Raw genomic sequence first — 12,588 nt, 5'->3', positions numbered from 1 at the left:
GCCATCTTACTGCACCACCTTTTTGTCTTTTAGTTTTGTCAAATTTTGATGGCTCTGAATTTCTGGTAGATACCATCTTTATGTTAGCATTCATAAAGTGCCTTACATAATTGGCCTGGAATTAGGTGCAATTTCAGTAAAAAGTAATTACTTGTTTTGGGACTAGATTCTTGCATTCAGAGATACATGCTGTGAAAGTGTAGGACTCTCATTTGGTATTTTTGGTCCCTACTTCTGTTCAGGATCATTTTTGAAGATTAAGAATTGACATAGCTGCATATTCAAATGTTATATCATTTGATATATAGAATATCTTCCCCCCCCTTTTTTTTTAAACACTTAGCAAGTCAGTGAGAGAACATTTTTAATGCTCTTATTTCTCTAATGTGTTGAAGACTTTCTTGGGAAATGGGATTTGAATAAAGGTTGGTTTGACCTCTGAGGTGTAGGTTTTAACATACTTTTCAAATAGTGTAAACGTCCTAATTTTAGATCGCTTTAAGTTTAAGAGCCACTTGTTCAAGTAATATTTTAACTTATTAACTGTGTTTTTTAATCAATATTCTTTCTCTTAAAGGTTTTTTGATCTCTTTGAAAAATGTGATGGATATAAATCTGGAAAACTAAAACTGAAAAAACCAAAACAGTTGCAGGCGAGTTTGTCTTTAGTTTCTTGCTGTGGTATTTTATAGGTAGAAAATTATTTATTTAAGTAAATCGTATGTTTCCTTTCTTTAGGAAGTGCTTGATATAGCAAGGCAGCTCCTTGTAGAACTTGGGCAAAACAATGATTCTGAAATTGAAGAAAGTAAAGCAAAACTTGAACAGCTAAAGACTGTGTTAGAAATGTAAGTGTCTAATTTTCAGGCTTCACAGTAACAAAGTTGTATCTGCTATTTTGACCTGTTTTACCAGTTACTGCTTGGATTGAAATGGTTATCAAATATATAATGATAAATTAATTCAAGCACAAGGGTTATCAAGAGAAAGGATGTCATGTTTGACGTTATGAAGGAGAACTCAGCCGTCTCTCTGTTTTTTCTCCTTATCTTTTTAATTGAACATACTGCTTTACCTAGTGTCTCGGTGTACTTTCTACATGAAAAAGTTACTTTCTTTGATCTCAAATTTTATATTCTTGCATGTTTTTAAAATGAAAGTATTTGAGTGCAGGGTCTGCTTCTTGCAGTGTGTGACATAATGAAGTCTAATGGAGCCAGTAAGGACTTTCACTGTGTGTACTGTCTACTTACAGCAAACTTGGAGGTTTCCAAATCAATAAGGCTTTGTATATTAAGCCTGAAATATTTACTAATTAAAAAAAAAAAAAAACAAAAACAAAAAACAAAAACCTAAGGCTTCAAGGTTTGTTAAAGATCTGAGGTCTCAGAACTCTAAATGGGAGTAGATAAGTTTAATTTAAAAAAATCAGGGCAAAGACAGTTACTGTTGAAATTTATGATGATTGTTTGAAATACTGAGTTCTGCTTGAGAACTTAATTGGCTAACAAAATAGTAGCTACCTGCACTGCCAGATCAGATTCTGGATACTGATAGCCACTGTAGTTGTGGATCTGAATAGATAAATTACTCATGCAATCTGCAAACGCTTCCCCCCGCCCCGCCTTAGTTTTATGTTCAGTGTTGTGAAAAAAAGTAGTGGATAGTATTTTTAAATGTTCCATTATAGAATGGTTGATATTTCTGTAGTCATTCTATGCTTGTTGAGTTAGGCTTGTTCTAAGCGCTGCTTCAGTAAATGGTGGTCAAATGCACGTATCAATGACCAGCATAGATCTATTATATGCTGTTACAGGAGCATAGCAGGTTTGGAGGAAAATATTTACAATGTTTCTCTCCCTCTTCCCCTCTCACTTTCCCCCATTCCTACTTCAGGTATGGGCATTTTTCAGGCATAAATCGCAAAGTTCAGTTAACATATCTTCCTCATGGTTGCCCAAAGACTTCCAGTGAAGAGGAAGGTATTGTATTACTTTTGCACCTAATCACGTAATATCATGTGTGTTTAAATAGTCACGGACTAGTGGTACAACATGTCTTGATGTTAAGAAGAAGGAATATGTTGTTTTGAATGAATGTTTGTATTGTTGGCAGATATTCAGAGTCTCTTGATCTGCTGAATTGTACACCTAAAACTATGTAGTAAATTTGTATTCTAACACTGCTTTTTTGTAGCAGAAAAGTAGGGTGAAAAGAAGCTTCAGTGATTCACCAAAGACAGTGTTTGGGGGCCAGGATGAGAAAATCCCACTCAACATTTACTGCTATCTTTAAAACTTTTATAAGCTTTTCTGGTCCTTGACCCATGGTTACTGACTGAAATAACTGTAGGGTATTTAGCATCCAATTTATTTTAATTTTTGTGTCTCGATTTACTTTTTGCTTCAGATTTCGTGCTAAGTATTTTTCACTTATGTTTTCTCTGTAATTTAACTACTGCGGGTTTCTCTGTGTAAGTACTCACTTAGTTCTCCAGTTCAATATTTTCTTAATGTTAGAATGCTATTAAAGATTCACAGTGTTGAAGAGATCCTTTACTGAAGCCCTGCATAGTCCAAATATTTTTGTTCGTTTGCAAAACAAAGAAGATTTAGAATGTACTTCACTACTAAACTCCTCTCTCTGTGTACAATTAGATAATAGAAGAAATGAGCCATCCCTGCTTCTGGTTCTGAAATGGGGAGGAGAATTGACCCCTGCAGGCAGGGTTCAAGCAGAGGAGCTTGGAAGGGCTTTCAGGTGTATGTATCCAGGTGGACAAGGTAAAAAAAAAAGTAATAACGATTAAAAAAAATGTATTGAATGGCATAAATCCCTTTTGAAGATAATCAAGTGCAAAATGAGAGTTTGAGCAAAATGTTTGTTTGGTAGGAGATTATGCTGGATTTCCTGGATGTGGTTTGCTCAGATTACATAGCACTTACCGACATGATCTCAAAATCTACGCTTCTGATGAGGGACGAGTTCAGATGACTGCAGCAGCTTTTGCGAAGGTACAAAGTGAAATTGTATTTTCAATTTCAAAAATACTGATGTTCTCAAGTTTGGTTTTTTGTTTGAAGACTTGAGGAGATTTATGGTTTATTAGAGTCCACAGTGTATAATGAGGCTGTGTTTTAAAAGAAATGTATTTTTAAGGAGTATTTAATTCAACGTGAAAAAGTATCCAATTAATGTGCCAAGCATTTGAAATCCTTTGAGCAGATGCAGACGGGTTTTAATTATACAGCCCTAGCAATATACCTTGGTCCTTTCCAGTAACAACCTCCAAAACCATAGAATCATAGAATGGTTTGGGTTGAAAGGGACCTTAAAGATCATCTAGTTCCAACCGCCCTGCTATGGGCAGGGACAACTTGCACTAGATCAGGTTGTTCAAAGCCCCATCCAACCTGGCCTTGAACACTTCCAGGGAGGGGACATCCACAACTTCCCTGGGCAACCTGTTCCAGTGTCTCACCACCTTCACAGTAAAGAATTTCTTCCTAATATCTAATCTAAGTCTACCCCTCTTTCCGTTTAAAACCGTTATCCTTCATCCTATCACTACACGCCCTGATAAAGAGTCCCACCCCATCTTTCTTGTAGGTCCCCTCCAAGTACTGGAAGGCTGCTGTGAGGTCTCCCTGGAGCCTTCTCTTCTCTAGGCTAAACAACCCCAGTGCTCTCAGGCTGTCCTCATAGGGTAGGTGCTCCAGTCCCCTGATAATCTTCATGGCCCTTCTCTGGACCCAGTACAACGGGTCCATGTCTTTCTTACGCTGGGGGCCCCAGAGCTGGATGCAGTACTCCAGGTAGGGTCTCATGAGAGTGGAGTAGAGGGGGAGAATCACCTCCCTTGACCTTCTGGCCATGCTTCTTTTGATGCAGCCCAGGATGTGATTGGCAACATTTTTAGTTTGCACCTTGCTTATTTGTTTAGGGATTACTTTCCTCAAATTTTGTCAGATTTCTGTGACAGATTGTGTGTGTGTGTTGGTTAAACCACAGACATTAGAACTGATTTGAGATAATGTGTTCATTTTACATGAGCAAAAATTGCAATTTTCAGTCACTTCAGTGATTTGGACGAGAAGATTTGGAGTTCAAAAGGCAACACTTTTCATTGAAACCATCTTTCGTTCATTGATTTGTAACTTTATAGAGGAAATCAGAGGGTTTGAAGCTATTAGAAATGTGGAATTAATAAACTGCTTTGCATATATTTTAATGGGAAATCGTACAGACTATATATTCATGCTTTTTTTGGAATTAATAGAAGTAGTTCCTTAAAGTTTTTCCAGGTGACTTTTTACTTTGGGCCTGTCAAAATGGATGCCTAATAAGTAAGACATGGTAGCAGTACTACGTCTTGGCACTTTATAGAAATATTTTTTTACATGTATTTTTTGATGTGAGATTATAAAAATTTTGTGGTGATGTTTAAAAAGCATGAACTTTTTTTTTTTCCCATTACAAATGTGAATTTATAGGAACTATTAATATAAAACACAGAATTCAGAACTTCCTACATCTATAATGCTTGCCAAAGTATTCTTTTACCCCTCTTCATGCTAAGCAAATTCCTCTTTTGCTCCTCCTCCCAAGTAGCCCTTTGTGTGCATAATACTTCCGCTTGCTAATAATTTATTCACTTATTTCCTCATTTCTGTGATACAGATCTTTTAATTGTGTGAGAGGACACAGACAGTGCAAGTGTTACGTAAATACTTCTTAGGTGAATGAGTTTCAGTAATAATACAGAGTGATAGAGAGGTTTAGGTTTCAAGGGGCCTCTGTAGGTTGTCTAGTCCAACTCCACACAGCATAGAGCCAGTTTGGATGAGGTTGCTCAGAATCATATCCAGTCAAGTTCTGAGTATCTCCAGGAATGGAGATTCCACAGCCTCTCCAGGTTTTTAATTCCACCCCTCGTTTTCAGGTCGTGTCTATGTTCCTCCCAAGTAGTGCATCCCTGGTTCCACCTTCTGTGTGTTCCTTTTTCGTCCATGCTGACCTTCTGCATGACCTTCCATATGTCAGAGTGGACTGCTCTTGTGCTTTCAGGAAGTTGTCTTTGGAGATATCCAGCTGTCCCAGGCACTTTTGTCCTTCAGGACACTCCTCCATAGAATTCCATGAACAAGCTAAAGTCTGCTCATTTGAAGTCTAGGGCTCTAATGCAATTTGCCTTGTTCACTTCTCCAAGGATCTGTCATAATAGTAGATTTCAATTACCAAGGCTGCCATTGACTTCCACATTCCTGACACTTCCAAGTAACAGGTCCGGGGGAATGCCTCTGCTCGACAGTTCATCAGTAACCTGTGTCAAAGAAATGTCCTGGGTGTTTTCCAGAAATCTGGATTGCTTGTCCCCTGCAGTATTGCCCATGCATGAGGTACCCAGGGCTAAGGGCACCCATGGAAAACAGGGCCTGCAATCAGGAGGCTTTCTCCAGTTGTGTTAAGAAGGCTTCATCTATTTCCCCTTTTAAATAAGGCGGTCTGTAGTGGAGGCCCACCATGATGTTGCCCTGTGCTTATCTGTCCTCTGATCCTTACAAATAAGATCTCAACTTGCTTGTCACTGGTTTGAAAGCAAAGGTCCCGGTGTTCAAGCTACTCCTTTATATAGAGCCCAACTCTGCCTCCTTGCCTTCCTGGCTTCCAAAAGGCCCTGTATCTAGCTGTAGCAAAACTCTATTTGTGTGAACTATTCCACCGCATCTCTGTAATCTGAATAAACTTAAAGCTCTGCAAGTGTTCAAACTTCTTATTTCTCCTGTTTGTTTCCATACTGCATGTGTTGGTGCCAGAAGTATCTGTCCTGCTTTCTCCTTGGTCAGCAGGCTTGAGGAGACACCACCCCATTTCCTTCCTTATCCCAGAGCCCTTCTGTTGCCAGAAAAGTGACAAAAGTTTCCAGGCTTCTCCATTTGGGACGTCTCCATTCACCTCTTGTTCAACTGTAGCCTTTGATTGTCCTTCTGTGCCACACAGGGTTTGGGCTTTTGCCTCTGTAGGGTCTCTGCAAAGACCCTGTCTGTCTCCTATTTGTCCTCCCAGATGCTATTCAGTTTGCTAACTCTTCCCGTAGCTACTATCTGGTGACTTAATGCCTTGAGCAGAGCATGTCCCCCCCAAGTCAGGCTGCTACTGCTCCCAGCCTCAGGGAGAAGGCACCGTGCACTTCCTGGAACCCAAGACCTGAACAGCTGTGGCCTCCCAGGCGCAATGTTGGCACCACTGAGATGCTAGGGTCACTTCAGCTGGTGCTGGGGAGCATGCTCTATGACATGTCACCATCACTGTTGCACCAACTGTAGCAATCCTGCACACCAAGGCAGTGTTTTGGGGGCCATTTCTATGCAAATATCTGCACTGTCTGCCAAGTTCCTGTTTATCTAACCCACAGGCAAGTGATACAATCTTGAATTTAAATTAGTGTTTTGGTTGGGTTTTTTTAAGATACTCTTATATTCTCATCTTTATCTGTTTGCCTGGTTAATTGTGTTATTTGCTTCAGGGACTACTGGCCTTAGAGGGAGAGCTGACTCCTATTCTTGTCCAGATGGTAAAAAGTGCTAATATGAATGGTTTGTTGGACAGTGACAGTGACTCTTTAAGCAGCTGTCAGCATCGTGTTAAAGCAAGACTCCATGAAATTCTCCAGAGAGACAGAGAATTTACTGCTGACGACTACGATAAGGTTAGCATGAGTAGTTTCCTATGAAATTAAATAAATGGCCACACAAATTCTGTGTAAAAGTAATGAGCAGTGATTTTATGTATCTGTTTTGAAAAATTATTTGTGTGCTTGCAAATAGTTTGAACTACGAAGGACACTGTACCAATTGCAATATTAGATATTTTGAGCTGTCGTGCAATTTGAGTGATCAGAATAGCTACAAACCTTGAAATAGGAGTAGATAGGGACCTCATTCATAAATCTTTTTCACTGTTCCATTAAAAATATTTTAATTATTCAAGAAATGAAACTATATTGTTTACACTTTCTGTAATCTTTACTTTGACAGTATGCGGTATTACAAAATGTGTTGCCTGCCTACTGCAGTTGTTTCAATATTTAATCTACTGCAAGGCCTTTTTTTTTAACTCTAAGAGTACTAAGATGCTGAAAACCAGTAGAATACTTTCTAATCAGTGAAAGGAAATGTCTTATTAATGTGCTAAATTACTGCATATTAATATAGTTTATACTGACTTAGTACAGAACACACATGATTGTTCCTGGTTTTAAATGTAAGTAAAGTTTGTTATTGTTAAGAAACTTCTTTCTCTTTCTTGCCCTTACTCTGTCTGGTACAACAACTAAATACAAGTCCTCAAATGAGGTTTAAGCTTAAACTGCTATTTTTGAAAAGATACTGAGAGCAAATTATTGAAAAATAATTTTACTACCCTGCATGTATACTCTATGTGGATTTGTTTAAACATATAGATTAAAAGTATCATCGAAACCACTGCCAGCAGTGGATTCAGCAGTACTTGGAAAAAGTGAGATGGTACAAAGTCTCAAGGATTTTTTTTTTTTTCCTGCCTTCTTTTTGCTATATAGAAGTAATGGGATTTGAAATGTGGCTTGAACTAATAGAGCACAGTCTTCTAAGATAGCCACTGAAAGTAACTAACCTTTGGGATTATAAAGTGATAACTTTTTTGATTTGGTTTTGGTTTGGTTTTTTAACGTGTGATTTGGGAAAACAATATAGGGTTTTTTTCTGTACCAGAGCACCTTTCCTATTGATTTACTTGGTCATAATAGGGAGGTAGGAACTGCTTACTATTAGGTAGAGGGCAGAAGTTTTACATATCCAGATTACCCTGTGCTTTTGAGGAAACTGGGAAAAGTGCAAATATGTATGTGTGTTATGTATATAAATTATTGTTTAATGTCATTGTTTGCTTACTTTGGATTATGCAGACTTTTCTGAAAAAATGAGGCTAAGCCTCACTTACATGGATATTGACTATTGTTTTGGTGACACTCAACTTCAAGGTGATAATTTGTAGCTTCTACAATTTCTATAATTAAGTCAGCTATGAAGGACATCTTGTATGTTCTTGATATATGTGCATTTAAAGAGTTTCTTTTTGTTTGTGTTTGTGTGCTGCAGTCCTATAGAAACAAAAACCTAAACCAGGAAGAGACAAACTTTTTTTCAGGTATCAGTTACTATTGCAAATCTGGTTCTTCCTTCCAGTTATGCAAAGGAGGGTACTTTATAGAACAAAAAGTATTTTGTGAGGCATGTAGCCTAACGATAACATTTCTTACAGAATTTTTTGTAAGCTTTTGAGTACAAAAGTTACTTGAAAGGAAGTTATGGAAAGTTGCTAAGTACGTACAGAGTTTTAAACATCTTTCCAATCTTCCTGTCTTGGAACAAAAAAAGAGTTTTAGGAACTCCTGAAATCGCTCAAGTTTACTGTATAGAATTAGCTGCCCTATGAATTTCTTGTCACTTTTGAATCTCTAGTAAATCTTACTACCTTTCGATATATTTTCTTTTCTTAATGCCTCAAGGGGAGTAGATAATTGAGAAATGGCTTCAAAAATTAATAGCAACCTGCTGGAATACTTTTCTTCCAATACTTGGAGTCTTTCCAACGTTCCATCTTATCTCCCCGGTTCTTTCAAATCTCGTCAGTTTGTTTAGATAATTCTGTGTTTATCTCACATTGCAGCTTACTCCATCTGGAAGCATCTCATTGATAAAATCAATGCAGGTTATTAAAAATCCTGTAAAGACATGTGACAAGGTCTATTCCTTAATCCAGAGCTTGACTTCTCAGATCAGGCAAAGAATGGAAGATCCAAAGTCTGCAGGTACTTATACATTTTTGTAGTTGTATTTAGTTTCTCTTGTTTACATCTGAAAGAGAATTGTAACATAACTTTTCTTAATTAAACTCACTTTTAGCAGAACTTTAATTAACAAGGGGTTAGGGATTTTCACAGTCTGATTCCATATGTGTAATTTTAAAGTAAAAAGCAGGAGGAACATGTGGTCATATTGCAGGTAATGGCTCTTTGTGGTGTTCAGAAGTTCAGGCTCGTCCTCAAACGTTTGCAGAAATTCTTTTCTTAATTATTTGAAACTCAGCAGTCCACAAAAGTAATAGGAAAAGCAGATGGTACTAAAGCTAAGTTACATAAGTACATTTTTCTATATAAGTATCTTTGCTGAAGATCTGTTGCTTGCTGTATGATGTGTAGTAGTATTGCATAGAATGATGCTCAGTATTAATGGTGGTGAATCAATGACGCAGGAAAACTAGAGCTGGAAGTGACCACAGTGCTTTTTTTGGTACTAGCTAAATACAGGAATATTTGCTATCAGTGTTCTCTGTAGTATGCAAACAGCTTCTGTTCTGAGGTTGAGCAATACACGCATCACCTGAACATAGTATCAGTGTTTTTTGTCTATTTGTCTCATCTCCTGTCCTGGGATGGGGATAATCCATCCTTTCTACCAGTCTCTTGGCTCTTGCTCGTGACACATGCAGGAGAGAGAGACAAATGGGACATGTGGTCTGTTCTAAAACAGAGATGTCCTGCTCCTCTTCCTCCCTCCTAGAATTTTCTCACAGCTTTTTTTGTTGCTTTGTTTAATATATGATCTGTGCTGTTGGACACTTTGTTCTTGGTGCTGTAGCTTTGCTTAAAGGCCAGTGGTGCATTTCTGCAGTGAAGCTTTCTACTATCTTGATGTAGCTATGTAGCTGTGATGCTTTCAGCAGTAACATTAACCATATGCACATCTGTTCCCTCTTCTTAGAAGTAATGCAGTTAACTTCTTTGATCCCTTTTATGCCTCTGTATTCAACTGTTACTACCATGTAATTAAAATTACCCTTTTGTTACTTGGATGATCTTGATTACTTATATGAGATATGTGTCTATCCAGATATTCAGCTGTACCACAGTGAAACACTAGAACTGATGCTGCGCAGGTGGGCCAAGCTGGAAAAAGACTTTAAAACAAAAAATGGAAGATATGATATTAGCAAAATTCCTGATATTTATGACTGTATAAAATATGACGTGCAGCACAATGGCTCCTTAAAATTAGAAAACACAATGGAATTATACAGGCTTTCAAAGGCTTTAGCTGACATTGTGATCCCTCAGGTAAGCATTTTCAGTTATTAAATAGAATAAATTGTAGAACAAATGCTTTTTCCAATTTTGTGGAAATGTCTACTCTGTCTTTTCTATTGAAGGCTCCTGTATTTTGCAGTAATAGAAGCATTTAACATTACCTCTTATTTTCCGGTAGCAAGCTGATTATTTCTTGTAAGAAAAATTTGATTCATAATTCATTAAGCTGTGTTCAAAGTGAATTCTTCTAGCAATTTAAGCTGTGAATGTCTGCTTCCTTTACTGCAGTGTATTAAAATAAAGTGATTCATCTCAGCCATCCTTCGTAGATTTAAGTGGAGCCTCTGTGAACAACTGTGTATTCTGAAATTGCATTTAATTTCATTCTTCCTGCTTTTAGAAATTTCATTTTCAGGCTCTTTGCAAATGACACTGTGAATCCTAATCTACCTAATTTCACTTGTCTTAAGCAATTTAAATTTAAAAAGACCTTTCAGCTGCTTCAGAACGCTAACACTCTCTGATAAAAATGTACACATTAAGTTTCATAGAATTTCAGGTCAGAAGCAGAGAAGTTAAACTTCCGTATACTACAGGCTGTTAAACTCAGGTTAGCTCTAAAATGTTAGACATGGAATTGTTTTGTGATAACAGGACAGAACAGACTAAAGCTTTCCCCAAGTGTCCCTGCAGTTACAAAGCACTGTTGTAAGAGAGGTATTATGCATATTGTATACAGCAAGTGAGGGAACTTCTTCCTCTCCCCATCTCTCAAACTCCCTGACAGCAAGGAGGACAAAAAGATCAATGATACTAAGTATGTGTTGTGTTATATGGGCCTGTTAAGCTTAAATTTTGAATAGAGTGTTAGAGAAGAGTAGGTAAAAGTGAGGATACATACTGAAGGAAGAACAAAGGAAACTCGATAAGCTTACATAATGCAAAGGAAAAGTGCTTATGTTGCTTTTTAGGGTAACCAGAAGATCCATCATAATGATGAGAGCATTTTCATATCATGTGTAGCACAGAGCATGAAGCTTCTGGAAGAGCAGATTTTTAAATATTGTAGATACTGTAACAGATATAATATTTTCCAGTTGTATTTAACTACCATTTTCAGTATTATTTGAGGTGAATAGGAGATCTTCTGTGGGTGGTTTACCCCAAACTAAGACAGACGTGTTAAATAGGTAATGTGCCTATGTCTCTTTATTGACTGTTTTAAAAAAAAAAGTTACTTGAAATCAAGTGAGATGAAGTGCATCATAGATGTCTAAATCGGGGGGGGGGGGGGGGGGGGGGATGGACGGACGGACACGGGGACGGGACGACACGGCAGGGCAAGGAGGAGGAATAATTCCCTAGATGTTTTGCTTAAGAAAAAGAGCTTCATCATACCAGAAGGTGAATCCACTTCTGTGGTTTAACTAGGGAATAAAAAACTGTTTCTCTGTATCAAATCAAACAGCAAAAAGTCAAACTGCTTGTTACTTGAAGGGACGTCAGTAATCAAATGTAATAAAAATGTTAAACAAAACAGTTTGCAGCCAGAGCAGACTAATAGATGACTAATTGGCTTTAATATACAAGCTTTGAATTAGAAGGCATTTTAATCTTTAACTGAATTTTAAAAGTCAGTTTCTTACACAGGAATATGGTATTTCTAAGGCTGAGAAACTAGAGATTGCGAAAGGTTACTGCACTCCTCTAGTTAGAAAAATCCGTTCTGACCTTCAGAGAACTCAAGATGATGATACTGTAAATAAGCTTCACCCTCTGTAAGTCTTTCACTTTTTTACATGGTTACATTAATTTCCATAAGACTTAATGGAGATATGCCATAGCTTTCATATTTGAAATGTCTTACTAGCTCATAGTAATTTAGAAAGTATGATTTATTTATTTGTTGACAGCTATTTCTAAAATAGGGACACATCTCATTATGGTCTAAGAAGATTTTTTTTTTTCTTTCAAGTTACTCCAGGGGTGTTATGTCCCCTGAACGCCATGTTCGCACACGGCTGTATTTCACCAGCGAGAGTCATGTCCACTCCCTGTTATCCACCCTTCGTTATGGTGCCTTATGTGATGTAAGTTGAACACTTTTTCTGTTAAAGCTCTGATATTTTGAGAGGAACCAAAAGGACTCAATCTTACTAAAATTGAATCAACTGAAAGCTTGATTTTCTTAAGTGGCTTTGAAATTTATCACACTTTTTCAGACATTTGATTTCCTATTATATATGCAGAGACATATTTCAAATTGCTGGTGTGTACATTGGTGGAAATCAGCATGCCCTTTCCTAAGGGAAACTAATGCTGAGTTCCATTGGTGTGTTCAGCTATGTATGTTATGGTCTCAAAGAGGTTTGAAAAGGGCAGATAATCCATTTTTTTTGTCTTATGTTGTCAACTAGAATTCTTCCAACTCTTTTTTCCTTCAAGTTATCATTCAGGGTTCT

The 12,588-nt window shown here is 37.4% G+C and overlaps 1 protein-coding gene across 1 annotated transcript in view; it reads left to right on the top strand.

Annotated features, from left to right (window-relative positions):
• The window catches only part of PPIP5K2 (diphosphoinositol pentakisphosphate kinase 2), a 54,341-nt gene that overhangs the window by 24,576 nt on the left and 17,177 nt on the right, over nt 1-12,588 (top strand). The window contains 10 exon segments of the mRNA XM_050913151.1: nt 578-653; nt 739-848; nt 1,897-1,982; nt 2,658-2,783; nt 2,893-3,014; nt 6,527-6,709; nt 8,710-8,851; nt 9,933-10,156; nt 11,777-11,904; nt 12,102-12,216. Of these exon segments, the coding sequence (XP_050769108.1) occupies nt 578-653; nt 739-848; nt 1,897-1,982; nt 2,658-2,783; nt 2,893-3,014; nt 6,527-6,709; nt 8,710-8,851; nt 9,933-10,156; nt 11,777-11,904; nt 12,102-12,216 (1,312 nt within the window).

Source organism: Gymnogyps californianus, chromosome Z, assembly GCF_018139145.2.
Source record: "Gymnogyps californianus isolate 813 chromosome Z, ASM1813914v2, whole genome shotgun sequence".
Taxonomy (NCBI): Eukaryota; Metazoa; Chordata; class Aves; order Accipitriformes; family Cathartidae; genus Gymnogyps; species Gymnogyps californianus.
This window is presented reverse-complemented; position numbering and strand designations above follow the sequence as displayed.